At 56.2% G+C, this 21,005-nt stretch overlaps 4 protein-coding genes across 4 annotated transcripts; all 4 read right to left on the bottom strand.

Annotated features, from left to right (window-relative positions):
* Positions 1-317: 317 nt before the first annotated feature.
* Positions 318-2,726, bottom strand: LOC144119418 (endothelin-converting enzyme 2-like). Its single transcript, XM_077652043.1, has one exon. It carries the CDS (start codon positions 2,724-2,726, stop codon positions 318-320), a length of 2,409 nt encoding a protein of 802 aa, XP_077508169.1.
* Positions 2,727-6,408: 3,682 nt separating this feature from the next.
* Positions 6,409-8,817, bottom strand: LOC144119411 (endothelin-converting enzyme 2-like). Its single transcript, XM_077652035.1, has one exon. It carries the CDS (start codon positions 8,815-8,817, stop codon positions 6,409-6,411), a length of 2,409 nt encoding a protein of 802 aa, XP_077508161.1.
* A 3,685-nt stretch (positions 8,818-12,502) lies between these two features.
* Positions 12,503-14,911, bottom strand: LOC144119401 (endothelin-converting enzyme 2-like). The gene has a single exon (XM_077652028.1). It carries the CDS (start codon positions 14,909-14,911, stop codon positions 12,503-12,505), a length of 2,409 nt encoding a protein of 802 aa, XP_077508154.1.
* Positions 14,912-18,596: 3,685 nt separating this feature from the next.
* Positions 18,597-21,005, bottom strand: LOC144119393 (endothelin-converting enzyme 2-like). The gene has a single exon (XM_077652020.1). It carries the CDS (start codon positions 21,003-21,005, stop codon positions 18,597-18,599), a length of 2,409 nt encoding a protein of 802 aa, XP_077508146.1.

The following is a 21,005-nucleotide window of genomic DNA, read 5'->3' as shown; positions in this document are numbered from 1 at the left end:
TAGCCCTTGTTTAGAGCAATAGGAGCCCTCCTGACTGAGAAAAAGAATGAGTTCATAGACAGTTTATGCTGGTGACTAGGTTGACCACTGAAACTCCAAATATATCTCTCCCCCATCCTTATGCCTTTTCTCTTCCCAAATTAACGTGTTTACTACTACTACTTCAAGAGCACGAACACAGAAGCACAGTTGCGCGCACAAGTGCGCAGACTTTATTGTTTCAAGCCAAATGGTTTTTGGCAGCGAACGTCTTGCGTCGATTCGTTCGAGCAACGACAGCTTAAACAATATGGCAGCTAGCAGCCACCACAAAATTCTCATAAAACTGGGGGCTGTCGAACCATATGCCCCGCGAGACCCGTCGTCGCCAGTGTCAACGGATCCTGGTCGTCACTGCCACTCCGGCGTGCCGGTGGCCTCGTCCAGGACGTCACTGCGCCGTCAGCACCAACATTCGAAATTGCATTCGTAGACGCACTTTTACCGGCATCTTCACTCTCACCCCCATTTTTACGGGCAGCCCGCTGGTCACTGGCCTCGAAGAAGCCGCACCGTAGCGCTGGATTCATGGGCGAGGCCACGGGACACGTAAATGCGGTGGAGAACTCGCGGAAGTTCTTCAGCGGCAGTGTGCAGGACAGCTGTTGTCGTTCGCTGGGCCCGCGCGCGCAGGACGATTGGCAGAAGGCGACGAAGAAGCCCTGATCCTCTGACAGGCCAAGGAAAATGCGCCGCCTCTGATGCGTCCGCGTACCCTGGTCGGCGATAGAGCGCGACGCGTTGAAGGCCCCGTACGCTATCTCGATGGCAGCGACTCCCTCGAAGGCCTGCACACCTCCTTCGGCTCCACTGGCGGCAGTCGCTGGGCACGCTGTCCTCCGCTCGTAGTCCCGGTACGAGGACTTTCCCCACCAAAGACCGGAGGTGGAACCGCGACCGTCCAGGAGGACGCCTCGTGGGTCGAACGCCCGGGCCAGGGCAACGGCGTAGTGGGCTCCGAGGCCTCCCATGTTCACAGCGAGGCCCACTCCCTCCACGAACAGCGGGCAGCGCAGCGCGTGCAGCGAGACAGCCAGCTCGTTTAGGTAATAGTGGTAGCGGAACAGGGCCCGCGGCGGCTGCAAGTCTCCAGGGTAGAAGGCGTCGGCCACATCCCACTGCCTGCCAAGGAGCGCTCGGCGAGCCGACAACGCGTCCAGCCAGTACCGCAGCACAGCACCGTCCTCTCTGGGCTCAGGGAAGTTCTCCAATATGGCGGCCACCTCCGATGCATTGAGGTAGGAGTCGGAAGGCCAGAGGGAGGTGTTCATGCGGCGCAGCTTGTCGACGGCGGCCGCTCGGCTCTCAGCGTGGATCCAAGATGTCTTCAGGAAGAAGTTGATGGCCGTCTGAGTGATGGTCATCAGAATGGCGTCCACTGAGGAGTGCCAGTGAAGCGGGTAGGTAGTGTTTATGTAGCCGGAGAGGTGGGTTACTCCGAACGCTCTGTGTGTGACCCAGAAACAGTCGGCGCTCCGCATATCTTCCATCTCGTACGCCGTGGGTCGACCCGGAAGTGCCGAGTCGGCCATCCATCCGATCATCTGCACCAGCGACCATGCCAGCTGGTGTAGCACCACCTCAGCAGGAAGCGAACTCAGCAGATAGTCGACTGCCTGCAGCAGCTTCACGCTCGTGGCGATGACGCGGTCAGCCTCGGTCACTCTGAGAGCTTTGTTGAGCTGCCAGTTGAGGAGAGTGTCCCACTGGGCGGCGGCCAGGCGAGGAGTGGCCAAATTCTGCATCTGCTTCAGCGGGAAGGCCAGTTCGTTCTGGCCACCAGACACCGAGCCGCACAGGGCACCGACGATCGTTGACTCATAACGGCGCAGCTCCTTCATTTCCTTGTCGCTCATGGCCGCGAAGCTTCTCGCACGAAGGGCGTCGTGAAAGCGACGCACGCGTGCTTTGTACACTCCCCGCGTTACCATGGTGTCCAGAGCCCGCTTCCAATCGTAGGACACGATGCCGGACCCCACGCGCACCTGCCGTTGGTTGCAGCCCGGTATGGGTGAGACACGAACCGAGAACCACAGGCCCAGGTTCCAGTTGATGTCCAGGTCCTGGAGTACGTCCAGAGGCTGCGCGGGCGCCGTAGTGCGCTCAGGCCAGGACAGTGACCGGTCGGCAAGGAACTCGGTCAGCAAAGCGGCATCCTTGGTACTGCTACCACTGTGCAGGCAGACCTGGTGCGCCCGCTCAGCTCGGTTAATGCGCAGTACCGGACGGGAATCGGGCAAAAGGACTTTCCCGGTTGGCAGCACCATTTTGTTTGAGGCGTCGTTCACGGCCTCCAGGTACCGGATGGCGTCTTGCTGGGCCACGGCCAGGAGGTCTCGGAAGACGGTCTCTGACTTGGCTGCGCGAGGATGCCAAGCGCCACACGCGAAGCGGTAAAAGTCGCCGCACGGGGCCGTGCTCCGGTTCAGGGAGTCCTTGAGGCGACGGAAGTGCGCCATGCAGAGCTTGGAGTTGCAGGTGTTCCACGAGCTGCGTCCCATGCCAAAGACGCCGCTTCCTTCGGAGCCTCTCTGATGACGGAGCACAGACAGGCCGATGGTGATGGCGCTGAGCGTCAGTGCTACTCCCAGTAATGATGACAGCAGGTGACCTAGAGCCACCGCCCTTTGGCGCCGGTCTAGTCCTCCGCTCGTCGTCGAAGGCGCCTTACAGCCTTCGCCAGCCATTCGAGACCACATTCTTTGTGCCCACCACTCGTGACGACGTGGAACAGCCAGCTGTCCGTTCATGGCTCCTCGGGGCTTCGAATCGCACGTGTGATCTCCTCGTGTGCGCGTGGCGTCCCTCGTGCTGCCGAACGAAGCGCTTGCATCTCGTGCCGGTTCCGCTTCTTTCTTTCCTGTTCCTCACGTGGTACGCTCACATTTGCTGCATTGATATGTCATACGATGCGTTGATAATCAACCGACCGTGGCCATACATTTGTTCTTTTATGCAAAGCGTGTTGGTGAACCACAGCACGGTTTTCTTGATGATTTTGGGACCGGGTTTCGCAGAACGCGATATCCATCGGTGTTCCATCTGAATCCGCCGCGTTGGCTCAGTGGTTACAACGCTCGGCTACTGAGCCGGGTTCGAACCCGACCGTGGTGGCCGCGTTTCGATGGAGGCGAAACGCTAAGGCGCCCGTGTGCTGTGCGATGTCAGTGCACGTTAAAGATCCCCAGGTGGTCGAAATTATTCCGGAGCCCTCCACTACGGCACCCCTTTCTTCCTTTCTTCTTTCACTCCCTCCCTCATCACTTCCCATACGGCGCGGATCAGGTGTCCAACGATATATGAGACAGATACTGCGCCATTTCCTTCCCCAAAAACAAATTATTATTATTATTTGTCCACTTTCGGAACCGACCTGGGACAATGCCAAAATTGGCTTGGCCCACCCCTGGAAATTCAAAAATGAAGTGACCCACGTTCGAAAAGTATCTGAGACACTCCAAAAAAGGGTTTTGCCCAACACCAAAATTCGGGTGACCTAGCCTGCTTTCGCAGAATATGTCGTGCGTAGGAATGCTAAACCACCAGCCATATTTGTTTACTCCTTCGGAGAGTACATGTGTGAAGTGCTTTCGCCCAACGCCAACCGCAAGCTCATCAACTTCGGTCTATTGCCTCCGAACCACGTCAGGCACGAATAGCAAACAACGAGTTTTAAGTGTGCACTAAGCATTTTCCTCAGCCATTTCTTGCGTTTTATTAAACCCCATGCCTACTTGGCACTGTATCAGATAATAAATGTGGCATCTGTCATAAAATTCTCCCATTGGCTAGAATAACGGACGTCACCGGACCGAATGATTCTCATTGGCTGGAGACAAGTGGCGTCATTCGAAGCTGGTGCCTCAATTGGCCTGCGATATTTACGTCCGTGCTCACTCAGTCCCCTTGCTAAAGCAAAATTCACCGGTACACGCCGTAACACACAGAGCGAATATCCAAACACTACAAAGAACACCAGGGAAAGTTCCGCTATCTTCTTTCTGAGGAAGAGGAACATTTGTGGAGCTGTGAATTTGTAAGCTAGGTATTTAAGGTAGCTTCTAACAGGGAGCATTCGCGGAGCTGTAGAACGCGCATGCGCACCCACAGGCTCAACACGCTGCTGCGTCACATGCGTGACTTCGCAACGGCGTTCGAGTGCCCGCCTACCAGCGCGATCGACCTGCAGCCGCCAGAATACTGCGTGCCGTGGCCGTACACGGAGCGTTACATCATACGGCCCACCGGCGCGTTCTCCACGACCGCCGGAGACGTCACCGCTGCGACCACGTGATCTGTGCCAGGCAGCGCCCTGTGGTCACCAATTGCAGTGGCTATTGGAGCAATACTGTCAATTTCGTACATGAAATTAGGTTTCGCTTTGAGGAATCACTTGTTAAGCTAAATAATTTAACATCACATAACAGAAAGATCAGAAAACCTAACTAGCCCTGAAATGATATAATATAAAATTTTGTTAAGTAATACACAGCTCCCATGCTTTTGGTCCCCCATGTTAAAAATGTAAAGGGCCCTGAAACAACTTTAGAGGAAAGTAAGCTCGCTCAGTGGCTACATCCTGTTCTCATTAACATCTCAGCCATATAATACACATCAGAAGAGGACATACAACCTACAACCGCGCGGGAAAGTTGGCGAGCCCTTTCCAGTGACATTTTGAAACACTAGCTCTCCTCCGTGTCGCACGTCTGCGTATGTCCGTTAAGAGCTGGCTGTTGGTTAGATTTATCCAGACGTCATGGTGCTAACGGCAGAGTCCAGTCAGCAGCGTCCCTCCGGTGGGCCAGGAAGCTCTGCCATCCGGGCAATTCCCGCGCGCGTCGGCAGCCCGCGGTGGGGCCAAGTGGGTGGGACCGGTGTAAATAATAATAATAATAATTGGCTGTTGGGGAAGGGAAATGGTGCAGTGTCTGTCTAGCATCTCGGCGGAGTCCTGGGCCGCGCCGTGGGGGAGGGGATGAAGGAGGGACTGAGAGAAGTGCCGTAGTGGAGGGCTCCGGAATGGTTTCGGCCACCTAAGGATCTTAGACGTGCGCTGGCGTCGCACAGCACACGGGCGCCTTGGCGTTACGCCTCCTTCGAAACGCGGCCGCCGCGGTGGGGTTCGAACTCGGGAGCTCCGGATCAGTGGTGGTGGTGGAAACATTATTGCCAAATACAGAGGGGGGCAAGCCCCCTAACATGGCACGAGGCAGCCCTTAGGGGGTTGCCCTTACAGGGAAAAGGACAGCCCTTGGAGGGCTATCCGCTTCAGGGTGTCGGTAATTATCCGGCGCTGGTCAGCAGCAGCGGAGCTGGCCAGGAGAGTCTCCCTGTATGACTCCGCCATGGTTGGGCATGGATGGTGTGGGAAGGTAGGACATGTGAGGAGGACATGAAGGAAGTCCCTCGGTTTCCCGCAGAGCTTACAAGAAATAATGAATTGATCGGGGTAGCCGGCATGAAGGAGAATAAGGTAAGGAGCAGTTCGGGTCGGGAGTCGGCATCAGTGGGAGGCCTGGATTCACTAGCCCAGCGCCCTAACCACTGAGCTACTGGGGCAAGTCGAAAATGAAACTAAAATTGAAAATCTGTTTGAGGAAAGGAAAACAAAATTGAAAATTGGTTTTGAGGAAATGAAATGACGCAGTAACTGTCTCACATCTCGGTGGACACCCGAACCGTGCCATAAGAGAAGGGATTAAGGAGGCAGTGGAAGAAAGGGAGAGGTGCCGTAGTGGAGGTCTCGGTAATGATTCAGGCGACCTGGGGATCTTTTAACCTGCACTGACATCGCGCAGCACGCGGGTGCCTTATGCGTTTAACCTCCCCTGAAACGCGACCTGAAATGGTACGAAACACGTATATGGCTTAATATAACCCTAATTATTATAGGCCCCAGCTACTGTTGCCTGGCAACATCAGGCAGTATTCTCAACCTAAAACCAAGACTCTTGATACAAGAAACAGTGCGTGTGGTGTGGGTGCTACGCCACGATGTGCCAAGTCGCCTGGGGCTATGAAAAAAGCCCTTTACTACACAAGATAACTAGCCCTTGTTTAGAGCAATAGGAGCCCTTCTGACTGAGAAAAAGAATGAGTTCATAGACAGTTTATGCTGGTGACTAGGTTGACCACTGAAACTCCAACTATATCTCTCCCCCATCCTTGTGCCTTTTCTCTTCCCAAATTAACGTGTTTACTACTACTACTTCAAGAGCACGAACACAGAAGCACAGTTGCGCGCACAAGTGCGCAGACTTTATTGTTTCAAGCCAAATGGTTTTTGGCAGCGAACGTCTTGCGTCGATTCGTTCGAGCAACGACAGCTTAAACAATATGGCAGCTAGCAGCCACCACAAAATTCTCTCATAAAACTGGGGGCTGTCGAACCATATGCCCCGCGAGACCCGTCGTCGCAAGTGTAAACGGATCCTGGTCGTCACTGCCACTCCGGCGTGCCGGTGGCCTCGTCCAGGACGTCACTGCGCCGTCAGCACCAACATTCGCACTCGCATTCGTAGACGCACTTTTACCGGCATCTTCACTCTCACCCCCATTTTTACGGGCAGCCCGTTGGTCAGTGGCCTCGAAGAAGCCGCACCGTAGCGCTGGATTCATGGGCGAGGCCACGGGACACGTAAATGCGGTGGCGAACTCGCGGAAGTTCTTCAGCGGCAGTGTGCAGGACAGCTGTTGTCGCTCGCTGGGCCCGCGAGCGCAGGACGCTTGGCAGAAGGCGACGAAGAAGCCCTGATCCTCTGACAGGCCAAGGAAAATGCGCCGCCTCTGATGCGTCCGCGTACCCTGGTCGGCGATAGAGCGCGACGCGTTGAAGGCCCCGTACGCTATCTCGATGGCAGCGACTCCCTCGAAGGCCTGCACACCTCCTTCGGCTCCACTGGCGGCAGTCGCTGGGCACGCTGTCCTCCGCTCGTAGTCCCGGTACGAGGACTTTCTCCACCAAAGACCGGAGGTGGAACCGCGACCGTCCAGGAGGACGCCTCGTGGGTCGAACGCCCGGGCCAGGGCAACGGCGTAGTGGGCTCCGAGGCCTCCCATGTTCACAGCGAGGCCCACTCCCTCCACGAACAGCGGGCTGCGCAGCGCGTGCAGCGAGACAGCCAGCTCGTTTAGGTAATAGTGGTAGCGGAACAGGGCCCGCGGCGGCTGCAAGTCTCCAGGGTAGAAGGCGTCGGCCACATCCCACTGCCTGCCAAAGAGCGCTCGGCGAGCCGACAAGGCGTCCAGCCAGTACCGCAGCACAGCACCGTCCTCTCTGGGCTCAGGGAAGTTCTCCAATATGGCGGCCACCTCCGATGCATTGAGGTAGGAGTCGGAAGGCCAGAGGGAGGTGTTCATGCGGCGCAGCTTGTCGACGGCGGCCGCTCGGCTCTCAGCGTGGATCCAAGATGTCTTCAGGAAGAAGTTGATGGCCGTCTGAGTGATGGTCATCAGAATGGCGTCCACTGAGGAGCGCCAGTGAAGCGGGTAGGTAGTGTTTATGTAGCCGGAGAGGTGGGTTACTCCGAACGCTCTGTGTGTGACCCAGAAACAGTCGGCGCTCCGCATATCTTCCATCTCGTACGCCGTGGGTCGACCCGGAAGTGCCGAGTCGGCCATCCATCCGATCATCTGCACCAGCGACCATGCCAGGTGGTGTAGCACCACCTCAGCAGGAAGCGAACTCAGCAGATAGTCGACTGCCTGCAGCAGCTTCACGCTCGTGGCGATGACGCGGTCAGCCTCGGTCACTCTGAGAGCTTTGTTGAGCTGCCAGTTGAGGAGAGTGTCCCACTGGGCGGCGGCCAGGCGAGGAGTGGCCAAATTCTGCATCTGCTTCAGCGGGAAGGCCAGTTCGTTCTGGCCACCAGACACCGAGCCGCACAGGGCACCGACGATCGTTGACTCATAACGGCGCAGCTCCTTCATTTCCTTGTCGCTCATGGCCGCGAAGCTTCTCGCACGAAGGGCGTCGTGAAAGCGACGCACGCGTGCTTTGTACACTCCCCGCGTTACCATGGTGTCCAGAGCCCGCTTCCAATCGTAGGACACGATGCCGGACCCCACGCGCACCTGCCGTTGGTTGCAGCCCGGTATGGGTGAGACACGAACCGAGAACCACAGGCCCAGGTTCCAGTTGATGTCCAGGTCCAGGAGTACGTCCAGAGGCTGCGCGGGCGCCGTAGTGCGCTCAGGCCAGGACAGTGACCGGTCGGCAAGGAACTCGGTCAGCAAAGCGGCATCCTTGGTACTGCTACCACTGTGCAGGCAGACCTGGTGCGCCCGCTCAGCTCGGTTAATGCGCAGTACCGGACGGGAATCGGGCAAAAGGACTTTCCCGGTTGGCAGCACCATTTTGTTTGAGGCGTCGTTCACGGCCTCCAGGTACCGGATGGCGTCTTGCTGGGCCACGGCCAGGAGGTCTCGGAAGACGGTTTCTGACTTGGCTGCACGAGGATGCCAAGCGCCACACGCGAAGCGGTATAAGTCGCCGCACGGGGCCGTGCTCCGGTTCAGGGAGTCCTTGAGGCGACGGAAGTGCGCCATGCAGAGCTTGGAGTTGCAGGTGTTCCACGAGCTGCGTCCCATGCCAAAGACGCCGCTTCCTTCGGAGCCTCTCTGATGACGGAGCACAGACAAGCCGATGGTGATGGCGCTGAGCGTCAGTGCTACTCCCAGTAATGATGACAGCAGGTGACCTAGAGCCACCACCCTTTGGCGCCGGTCTAGTCCTCCGCTCGTCGTCGAAGGCGCCTTGCAGCCTTCGCCAGCCATTTGAGACCACATTCTTTGTGCCCACCACTCGTGACGACGTGGAACAGCCAGCTGTCCTTTCATGGCTCCTCGGGGCTTCGAATCGCACATGTGATCTGCTCGTGTGCGCGTGGCGTCCCTCGTGCTGCCGAACGAAGCGCTTGCATCTCGTGCCGGTTCCGCTTCTTTCTTTCCTGTTCCTCACGTGGTACGCTCACATTTGCTGCATTGATATGTCATACGATGCGTTGATAATCAACCGACCGTGGCCATACATTTGTTCTTTTATGCAAAGCGTGTTGGTGAACCACAGCACGGTTTTCTTGATGATTTTGGGACCGGGTTTCGCAGAACGCGATATCCATCGGTGTTCCATCTGAATCCGCCGCGTTGGCTCAGTGGTTAGAACGCTCGGCTACTGAGCCGGGTTCGAACCCGAGCGTGGTGGCCGCGTTTCGATGGAGGCGAAACGCTAAGGCGCCCGTGTGCTGTGCGATGTCAGTGCACGTTAAAGATCCCCAGGTGGTCGAAATTATTCCGGAGCCCTCCACTACGGCACCCCTTTCTTCCTTTCTTCTTTCACTCCCTCCCTCATCAGTTCCCATACGGCGCGGATCAGGTGTCCAACGATATATGAGACAGATACTGCGCCATTTCCTTCCCCAAAAACAAATTATTATTATTATTTGTCCACTTTCGGAACCGACCTGGGACAATGCCAAAATTGGCTTGGCCCACCCCTGGAAATTCAAAAATGAAGTGACCCACGTTCGAAAAGTATCTGAGACACTCCAAAAAAGGGTTTTGCCCAAAACCAAAATTCGGGTGACCTAGCCTGCTTTCGCACAATATGTCGTGCGTAGGAATGCTAAACCAAAAGCCATATTTGTTTACTCCTTCGGAGAGTACATGTGTGAAGTGCTTTCGCCCAACGCCAACCGCAAGCTCATCGACTTCGGTCTATTGCCTCCGAACCACGTCAGGCACGAATAGCAAACAACGAGTTTTAAGTGTGCACTAAGCATTTTCCTCAGCCATTTCTTGCGTTTTATTAAACCCCATGCCTACTTGGCACTGTATCAGATAATAAATGTGGCATCTGTCATAAAATTCTCCCATTGGCTAGAATAACGGACGTCACCGGACCGAATGATTCTCATTGGCTGGAGACAAGTGGCGTCATTCGAAGCTGGTGCCTCAATTGGCCTGCGATAGTTACGTCCGTGCTCACTCAGTCCCCTTGCTAAAGCAAAATTCACCGGTACACGCCGTAACACACAGAGCGAATATCCAAACACTACAAAGAACACCAGGGAAAGTTCCGTTATCTTCTTTCTGAGGAAGAGGAACATTTGTGGAGCTGTGAATTTGTAAGCTAGGTATTTAAGGTAGCTTCTAACAGGGAGCATTCGCGGAGCTGTAGAACGCGCATGCGCACCCACAGGCTCACCACGCTGCTGCGTCACATGCGTGACTTCGCAACGGCGTTCGAGTGCCCGCCTACCAGCGCGATCGACCTGCAGCCGCCAGAATACTGCGTGCCGTGGCCGTACACGGAGCGTTACATCATACGGCCCACCGGCGCGTTCTCCACGACCGCCGGAGACGTCACCGCTGCGACCACGTGATCTGTGCCAGGCAGCGCCCTGTGGTCACCAATTGCAGTGGCTATTGGAGCAATACTGTCAATTTCGTACATGAAATTAGGTTTCGCTTTGAGGAATCACTTGCCAAGCTAAATAATTTAACATCACAGAATAGAAAGATCAGAAAACCTAACTAACCCTGAAATGATATAATATAAAATTTAGTTAAGTAATACACAGCTCCCATGCTTTCGGTCCCCCATGTTAAAAATGTAAAGGGCCCTGAAACAACTTTAGAGGAAAGTAAGCTCGCTCAGTGGCTACATCCTGTTCTCATTAACATCTCAGCCATATAATACACATCAGAAGAGGACATACAACCTACAACCGCGCGGGAAAGTTGGCGAGCCCTTTCCAGTGACATTTCGAAACACTAGCTCTCCTCCGTGTCGCACGTCTGCGTATGTCCGTTAAGAGCTGGCTGTTGGTTAGATTTATCCAGACGTCATGGTGCTAACGGCAGAGTCCAGTCAGCAGCGTCCCTCCGGTGGGCCAGGAAGCTCTGCCATCCGGGCAATTCCCGCGCGCGTCGGCAGCCCGCGGTGGGGCCAAGTGGGTGGGACCGGTGTAAATAATAATAATAATAATTGGCTGTTGGGGAAGGGAAATGGTGCAGTGTCTGTCTAACATCTCGGCGGAGTCCTGGGCCGCGCCGTGGGGGAGGGGATGAAGGAGGGACTGAGAGAAGAGGTGCCGTAGTGGAGGGCTCCGGAATGGTTTCGGCCACCTAAGGATCTTAGACGTGCGCTGGCGTCGCACAGCACACGGGCGCCTTGGCGTAACGCCTCCTTCGAAACGCGGCCGCCGCGGTGGGGTTCGAACTCGGGAGCTCCGGATCAGTGGTGGTGGTGGAAACATTATTGCCAAATACAAAGGGGGGCAAGCCCCCTAACATGGCACGAGGCAGCCCTTAGGGGGCTGCCCTTACAGGGAAAAGGACAGCCCTTGGAGGGCTATCCGCTTCAGGGTGTCGGTAATTATCCGGCGCTGGTCAGCAGCAGCGGAGCTGGCCAGGAGAGTCTCCTTGTATGACTCCGCCATGGTTGGGCATGGATGGTGTGGGAAGGTAGGACATGTGAGGAGGACATGAAGGAAGTCCCTCGGTTTCCCGCAGAGCTTACAAGAAATAATGAATTAATCGGGGTAGCCGGCATGAAGGAGAATAAGGTAAGGAGCAGTTCGGGTCTGGAGTCGGCACCAGTGGGAGGCCTGGATTCACTAGCCCAGCGCCCTAACCACTGAGGTACTGGGGCAAGTCGAAAATGAAACTAAAATTGAAAATCTGTTTGAGGAAAGGAAAACAAAATTGAAAATTGGTTTTGAGGAAATGAAATGACGCAGTAACTGTCTCACATCTCGGTGGACACCCGAACCGCGCCATAAGAGAAGGGATTAAGGAGGCGGTGGAAGAAAGGGAGAGGTGCCGTAGTGGAGGTCTCGGTAATGATTCAGGCGACCTGGGGATCTTTTAACCTGCACTGACATCGCGCAGCACGCGGGCGCCTTATGCGTTTAACCTCCCCTGAAACGCGACCTGAAATGGTACGAAACACGTATATGGCTTAATATAACCCTAATTATTATAGGCCCCAGCTACTGTTGCCTGGCAACATCAGGCAGTATTCTCAACCTAAAACCAAGACTCTTGATACATGAAACAGTGCGTGTGGTGTGGGTGCTACGCCACGATGTGCCAAGTCGCCTGGGGCTATGAAAAAAGCCCTTTACTACACAAGATAACTAGCCCTTGTTTAGAGCAATAGGAGCCCTTCTGACTGAGAAAAAGAATGAGTTCATAGACAGTTTATGCTGGTGACTAGGTTGACCACTGAAACTCCAAATATATCTCTCCCCCATCCTTATGCCTTTTCTCTTCCCAAATTAACGTGTTTACTACTACTACTTCAAGAGCACGAACACAGAAGCACAGTTGCGCGCACAAGTGCGCAGACTTTATTGTTTCAAGCCAAATGGTTTTTGGCAGCGAACGTCTTGCGTCGATTCGTTCGAGCAACGACAGCTTAAACAATATGGCAGCTAGCAGCCACCACAAAATTCTCTCATAAAACTGGGGGCTGTCGAACCATATGCCCCGCGAGACCCGTCGTCGCCAGTGTCAACGGATCCTGGTCATCACTGCCACTCCGGCGTGCCGGTGGCCTCGTCCAGGACGTCACTGCGCCGTCAGCACCAACATTCGCACTCGCATTCGTAGACGCACTTTTACCGGCATCTTCACTCTCACCCCCATTTTTACGGGCAGCCCGCTGGTCACTGGCCTCGAAGAAGCCGCACCGTAGCGCTGGATTCATGGGCGAGGCCACGGGACACGTAAATGCGGTGGCGAACTCGCGGAAGTTCTTCAGCGGCAGTGTGCAGGACAGCTGTTGTCGCTCGCTGGGCCCGCGCGCGCAGGACGCTTGGCAGAAGGCGACGAAGAAGCCCTGATCCTCTGACAGGCCAAGGAAAATGCGCCGCCTCTGATGCGTCCGCGTACCCTGGTCGGCGATAGAGCGCGACGCGTTGAAGGCCCCGTACGCTATCTCGATGGCAGCGACTCCCTCGAAGGCCTGCACACCTCCTTCGGCTCCACTGGCGGCAGTCGCTGGGCACGCTGTCCTCCGCTCGTAGTCCCGGTACGAGGACTTTCCCCACCAAAGACCGGAGGTGGAACCGCGACCGTCCAGGAGGACGCCTCGTGGGTCGAACGCCCGGGCCAGGGCAACGGCGTAGTGGGCTCCGAGGCCTCCCATGTTCACAGCGAGGCCCACTCCCTCCACGAACAGCGGGCTGCGCAGCGCGTGCAGCGAGACAGCCAACTCGTTTAGGTAATAGTGGTAGCGGAACAGGGCCCGCGGCGGCTGCAAGTCTCCAGGGTAGAAGGCGTCGGCCACATCCCACTGCCTGCCAAGGAGCGCTCGGCGAGCCGACAACGCGTCCAGCCAGTACCGCAGCACAGCACCGTCCTCTCTGGGCTCAGGGAATTTCTCCAATATGGCGGCCACCTCCGATGCATTGAGGTAGGAGTCGGAAGGCCAGAGGGAGGTGTTCATGCGGCGCAGCTTGTCGACGGCGGCCGCTCGGCTCTCAGCGTGGATCCAAGATGTCTTCAGGAAGAAGTTGATGGCCGTCTGAGTGATGATCATCAGAATGGCGTCCACTGAGGAGCGCCAGTGAAGCGGGTAGGTAGTGTTTATGTAGCCGGAGAGGTGTGTTACTCCGAACGCTCTGTGTGTGACCCAGAAACAGTCGGCGCTCCGCATATCTTCCATCTCGTACGCCGTGGGTCGACCCGGAAGTGCCGAGTCGGCCATCCATCCGATCATCTGCACCAGCGACCATGCCAGGTGGTGTAGCACCACCTCAGCAGGAAGCGAACTCAGCAGATAGTCGACTGCCTGCAGCAGCTTCACGCTCGTGGCGATGACGCGGTCAGCCTCGGTCACTCTGAGAGCTTTGTTGAGCTGCCAGTTGAGGAGAGTGTCCCACTGGACGGCGGCCAGGCGAGGAGTGGCCAAATTCTGCATCTGCTTCAGCGGGAAGGCCAGTTCGTTCTGGCCACCAGACACCGAGCCGCACAGGGCACCGACGATCGATGACTCATAACGGCGCAGCTCCTTCATTTCCTTGTCGCTCATGGCCGCGAAACTTCTCGCACGAAGGGCGTCGTGAAAGCGACGCAGGCGTGCTTTGTACACTCCCCGCGTTACCATGGTGTCCAGAGCCCGCTTCCAATCGTAGGACACGATGCCGGACCCCACGCGCACCTGCCGTTGGTTGCAGCCCGGTATGGGTGAGACACGAACCGAGAACCACAGGCCCAGGTTCCAGTTGATGTCCAGGTCCAGGAGTACGTCCAGAGGCTGCGCGGGCGCCGTAGTGCGCTCAGGCCAGGACAGTGACCGGTCGGCAAGGAACTCGGTCAGCAAAGCGGCATCCTTGGTACTGCTACCACTGTGCAGGCAGACCTGGTGCGCCCGCTCAGCTCGGTTAATGCGCAGTACCGGACGGGAATCGGGCAAAAGGACTTTCCCGGTTGGCAGCACCATTTTGTTTGAGGCGTCGTTCACGGCCTCCAGGTACCGGATGGCGTCTTGCTGGGCCACGGCCAGGAGGTCTCGGAAGACGGAATCTGACTTGGCTGTGCGAGGATGCCAAGCGCCACACGCGAAGCGGTAAAAGTCGCCGCACGGGGCCGTGCTCCGGTTCAGGGAGTCCTTGAGGCGACGGAAATGCGCCATGCAGAGCTTGGAGTTGCAGGTGTTCCACGAGCTGCGTCCCATGCCAAAGACGCCGCTTCCTTCGGAGCCTCTCTGATGACGGAGCACAGACAGGCCGATGGTGATGGCGCTGAGCGTCAGTGCTACTCCCAGTAATGATGACAGCAGGTGACCTAGAGCCACCGCCCTTTGGCGCCGGTCTAGTCCTCCGCTCGTCGTCGAAGGCGCCTTGCAGCCTTCGCCAGCCATTCGAGACCACATTCTTTGTGCCCACCACTCGTGACGACGTGGAACAGCCAGCTGTCCTTTCATGGCTCCTCGGGGCTTCGAATCGCACGTGTGATCTGCTCGTGTGCGCGTGGCGTCCCTCGTGCTGCCGAACGAAGCGCTTGCATCTCGTGCCGGTTCCGCTTCTTTCTTTCCTGTTCCTCACGTGGTACGCTCACATTTGCTGCATTGATATGTCATACGATGCGTTGATAATCAACCGACCGTGGCCATACATTTGTTCTTTTATGCAAAGCGTGTTGGTGAACCACAGCACGGTTTTCTTGATGATTTTGGGACCGGATTTCGCAGAACGCGATATCCATCGGTGTTCCATCTGAATCCGCCGCGTTGGCTCAGTGGTTAGAACGCTCGGCTACTGAGCCGGGTTCGAACCCGACCGTGGTGGCCGCGTTTCGATGGAGGCGAAACGCTAAGGCGCCCGTGTGCTGTGCGATGTCAGTGCACGTTAAAGATCCCCAGGTGGTCGAAATTATTCCGGAGCCCTCCACTACGGCACCCCTTTCTTCCTTTCTTCTTTCACTCCCTCCCTCATCACTTCCCATACGGCGCGGATCAGGTGTCCAACGATATATGAGACAGATACTGCGCCATTTCCTTCCCCAAAAACAAATTATTATTATTATTTGTCCACTTTCGGAACCGACCTGGGACAATGCCAAAATTGGCTTGGCCCACCCCTGGAAATTCAAAAATGAAGTGACCCACGTTCGAAAAGTATCTGAGACACTCCAAAAAAGGGTTTTGCCCAACACCAAAATTCGGGTGACCTAGCCTGCTTTCGCAGAATATGTCGTGCGTAGGAATGCTAAACCACCAGCCATATTTGTTTACTCCTTCGGAGAGTACATGTGTGAAGTGCTTTCGCCCAACGCCAACCGCAAGCTCATCGACTTCGGTCTATTGCCTCCGAACCACGTCAGGCACGAATAGCAAACAACGAGTTTTAAGTGTGCACTAAGCATTTTCCTCAGCCATTTCTTGCGTTTTATTAAACCCCATGCCTACTTGGCACTGTATCAGATAATAAATGTGGCATCTATCATAAAATTCTCCCATTGGCTAGAATAACGGACGTCACCGGACCGAATGATTCTCATTGGCTGGAGACAAGTGGCGTCATTCGAAGCTGGTGCCTCAATTGGCCTGCGATAGTTACGTCCGTGCTCACTCAGTCCCCTTGCTAAAGCAAAATTCACCGGTACACGCCGTAACACACAGAGCGAATATCCAAACACTACAAAGAACACCAGGGAAAGTTCCGCTATCTTCTTTCTGAGGAAGAGGAACATTTGTGGAGCTGTGAATTTGTAAGCTAGGTATTTAAGGTAGCTTCTAACAGGGAGCATTCGCGGAGCTGTAGAACGCGCATGCGCACCCACAGGCTCAACACGCTGCTGCGTCACATGCGTGACTTCGCAACGGCGTTCGAGTGCCCGCCTACCAGCGCGATCGACCTGCAGCCGCCAGAATAGTGCGTGCCGTGGCCGTACACGGAGCGTTACATCATACGGCCCACCGGCGCGTTCTCCACGACCGCCGGAGACGTCACCGCTGCGACCACGTGATATGTGCCAGGCAGCGCCCTGTGGTCACCAATTGCAGTGGCTATTGGAGCAATACTGTCAATTTCGTACATGAAATTAGGTTTCGCTTTGAGGAATCACTTGCCAAGCTAAATAATTTAACATCACAGAATAGAAAGATCAGAAAACCTAACTAACCCTGAAATGATATAATATAAAATTTTGTTAAGTAATGCACAGCTCCCATGCTTTTGGTCCCCCATGTTAAAAATGTAAAGGGCCCTGAAACAACTTTAGAGGAAAGTAAGCTCGCTCAGTGGCTACATCCTGTTCTCATTAACATCTCAGCCATATAATACACATCAGAAGAGGACATACAACCTACAACCGCGCGGGAAAGTTGGCGAGCCCTTTCCAGTGACATTTTGAAACACTAGCTCTCCTCCGTGTCGCACGTCTGCGTATGTCCGTTAAGAGCTGGCTGTTGGTTAGATTTATCCAGACGTCATGGTGCTAACGGCAGAGTCCAGTCAGCAGCGTCCCTCCGGTGGGCCAGGAAGCTCTGCCATCCGGGCAATTCCCGCGCGCGTCGGCAGCCCGCGGTGGGGCCAAGTGGGTGGGACCGGTGTAAATAATAATAATAAAAATTGGCTGTTGGGGAAGGGAAATGGTGCAGTGTCTGTCTAACATCTCGGCGGAGTCCTGGGCCGCGCCGTGGGGGAGGGGATGAAGGAGGGACTGAGAGAAGAGGTGCCGTAGTGGAGGGCTCCGGAATGGTTTCGGCCACCTAAGGATCTTAGACGTGCGCTGGCGTCGCACAGCACACGGGCGCCTTGGCGTTACGCCTCCTTCGAAACGCGGCCGCCGCGGTGGGGTTCGAACTCGGGAGCTCCGGATCAGTGGTGGTGGTGGAAACATTATTGCCAAATACAGAGGGGGGCAAGCCCCCTAACATGGCACGAGGCAGCCCTTAGGGGGCTGCCCTTACAGGGAAAAGGACAGCCCTTGGAGGGCTATCCGCTTCAGGGTGTCGGTAATTATCCGGCGCTGGTCAGCAGCAGCGGAGCTGGCCAGGAGAGTCTCCCTGTATGACTCCGCCATGGTTGGGCATGGATGGTGTGGGAAGGTACGACATGTGAGGAGGACATGAAGGAAGTCCCTCGGTTTCCCGCAGAGCTTACAAGAAATAATGAATTGATCGGGGTAGCCGGCATGAAGGAGAATAAGGTAAGGAGCAGTTCGGGTCTGGAGTCGGCGCCAGTGGGAGGCCTGGATTCACTAGCCCAGCGCCCTAACCACTGAGGTACTGGGGCAAGTCGAAAATGAAACTAAAATTGAAAATCTGTTTGAGGAAAGGAAAACATAATTGAAAATTGGTTTTGAGGAAATGAAATGACGCAGTAACTGTCTCACATCTCGGTGGACACCCGAACCGCGCCATAAGAGAAGGGATTAAGGAGGCAGTGGAAGAAAGGGAGAGGTGCCGTAGTGGAGGTCTCGGTAATGATTGAGACGACCTGGGGATCTTTTAACCTGCACTGACATCGCGCAGCACGCGGGCGCCTTATGCGTTTAACCTCCCGTGAAACGCGACCTGAAATGGTACGAAACACGTATATGGCTTAATATAACCCTAATTATTATAGGCCCCAGCTACTGTTACCTGGCAACATCAGGCAGTATTCTCAACCTAAAACCAAGACTCTTGATACATGAAACAGTGCGTGTGGTGTGGGTGCTACGCCACGATGTGCCAAGTCGCCTGGGGCTATGAAAAAAGCCCTTTACTACACAAGATAACTAGCCCTTGTTTAGAGCAATAGGAGCCCTCCTGACTGAGAAAAAGAATGAGTTCATAGACAGTTTATGCTGGTGACTAGGTTGACCCCTGAAACTCCAAATATATCTCTCCCCCACCCTTATGCCTTTTCTCTTCCCAAATTAACGTGTTTACTACTACTACTTCAAGAGCACGAACACAGAAGCACAGTTGCGCGCACAAGTGCGCAGACTTTATTGTTTCAAGCCAAATGGTTTTTGGCAGCGAACGTCTTGCGTCGATTCGTTCGAGTAACGACAGCTTAAACAATATGGCAGCTAGCAGCCACCACAAAATTCTCTCATAAAACTGGGGGCTGTCGAACCATATGCCCCGCGAGACCACTCGTCGCCAGTGTCAACGGATCCTGGTCGTCACTGCCACTCCGGCGTGCCGGTGGCCTCGTACAGGACGTCACTGCGCCGTCAGCACCAACATTCGCACTCGCATTCGTAGACGCACTTTTACCGGCATCTTCACTCTCACCCCCATTTTTACGGGCAGCCCGCTGGTCACTGGCCTCGAAGAAGCCGCACCGTAGCGCTGGATTCATGGGCGAGGCCACGGGACACGTAAATGCGGTGGCGAACTCGCGGAAGTTCTTCAGCGGCAGTGTGCAGGACAGCTGTTGTCGCTCGCTGGGCCCGCGCGCGCAGGACGCTTCGCAGAAGGCGACGAAGAAGGCCTGATCCTCTGACAGGCCAAGGAAAATGCGCCGCCTCTGATGCGTCCGCGTACCCTGGTCGGCGATAGAGCGCGACGCGTTGAAGGCCCCGTACGCTATCTCGATGGCAGCGACTCCCTCGAAGGCCTGCACACCTCCTTCGGCTCCACTGGCGGCAGTCGCTGGGCACGCTGTCCTCCGCTCGTAGTCCCGGTACGAGGACTTTCCCCACCAAAGACCGGAGGTGGAACCGCGACCGTCCAGGAGGACGCCTCGTGGGTCGAACGCCCGGGCCAGGGCAACGGCGTAGTGGGCTCCGAGGCCTCCCATGTTCACAGCGAGGCCCACTCCCTCCACGAACAGCGGGCTGCGCAGCGCGTGCAGCGAGACAGCCAGCTCGTTTCGGTAATAGTGGTAGCGGAACAGGGCCCGCGGCGGCTGCAAGTCTCCAGGGTAGAAGGCGTCGGCTACATCCCACTGCCTGCCAAGGAGCGCTCGGCGAGCCGACAACGCGTCCAGCCAGTACCGCAACACAGCACCGTCCTCTCTGGGCTCAGGGAAGTTCTCCAATATGGCGGCCACCTCCGATGCATTGAGGTAGGAGTCGGAAGGCCAGAGGGAGGTGTTCATGCGGCGCAGCTTGTCGACGGCGGCCGCTCGGCTCTCAGCGTGGATCCAAGATGTCTTCAGGAAGAAGTTGATGGCCGTCTGAGTGATGGTCATCAGAATGGCGTCCACTGAGGAGAGCCAGTGAAGCGGGTAGGTAGTGTTTATGTAGCCGGAGAGGTGGGTTACTCCGAACGCTCTGTGTGTGACCCAGAAACAGTCGGCGCTCCGCATATCTTCCATCTCGTACGCCGTGGGTCGACCCGGAAGTGCCGAGTCGGCCATCCATCCGATCATCTGCACCAGCGACCATGCCAGCTGGTGTAGCACCACCTCAGCAGGAAGCGAACTCAGCAGATAGTCGACTGCCTGCAGCAGCTTCACGCTCGTGGCGATGACGCGGTCAGCCTCGGTCACTCTGAGAGCTTTGTTGAGCTGCCAGTTGAGGAGAGTGTCCCACTGGGCGGCGGCCAGGCGAGGAGTGGCCAAATTCTGCATCTGCTTCAGCGGGAAGGCCAGTTCGTTCTGGCCACCAGACACCGAGCCGCACAGGGCACCGACGATCGTTGACTCATAACGGCGCAGCTCCTTCATTTCCTTGTCGCTCATGGCCGCGAAGCTTCTCGCACGAAGGGCGTCGTGAAAGCGACGCACGCGTGCTTTGTACACTCCCCGCGTTACCATGGTGTCCAGAGCCCGCTTCCAATTGTAGGACACGATGCCGGACCCCACGCGCACCTGCCGTTGGTTGCAGCCCGGTATGGGTGAGACACAAACCGAGAACCACAGGCCCAGGTTCCAGTTCATGTCCAGGTCCAGGAGTACGTCCAGAGGCTGCGCGGGCGCCGTAGTGCGCTCAGGCCAGGACAGTGACCGGTCGGCAAGGAACTCGGTCAGCAAAGCGGCATCCTTGGTACTGCTACCACTGTGCAGGCAGACCTGGTGCGCCCGCTCAGCTCGGTTAATGCGCAGTACCGGACGGGAATCGGGCAAAAGGACTTTCCCGGTTGGCAGCACCATTTTGTTTGAGGCGTCGATCACGGCCTCCAGGTACCGGATGGCGTCTTGCTGGGCCACGGCCAGGAGGTCTCGGAAGACGGTCTCTGACTTGGCTGCGCGAGGATGCCAAGCGCCACACGCGAAGCGGTAAAAGTCGCCGCACGGGGCCGTGCTCCGGTTCAGGGAGTCCTTGAGGCGACGGAAGTGCGCCATGCAGAGCTTGGAGTTGCAGGTGTTCCACGAGCTGCGTCCCATGCCAAAGACGCCGCTTCCTTCGGAGCCTCTCTGATGACGGAGCACAGACAGGCCGATGGTGATGGCGCTGAGCGTCAGTGCTACTCCCAGTAATGATGACAGCAGGTGACCTAGAGCCACCGCCCTTTGGCGCCGGTCTAGTCCTCCGCTCGTCGTCGAAGGCGCCTTGCAGCCTTCGCCAGCCAT

This window comes from Amblyomma americanum, chromosome 1 (assembly GCF_052857255.1).
Source record: "Amblyomma americanum isolate KBUSLIRL-KWMA chromosome 1, ASM5285725v1, whole genome shotgun sequence".
Lineage (NCBI taxonomy): Eukaryota > Metazoa > Arthropoda > Arachnida > Ixodida > Ixodidae > Amblyomma > Amblyomma americanum.
Note: the sequence above shows the minus strand (reverse complement) of the source record. Positions and strands in the feature narration are given on the sequence as shown.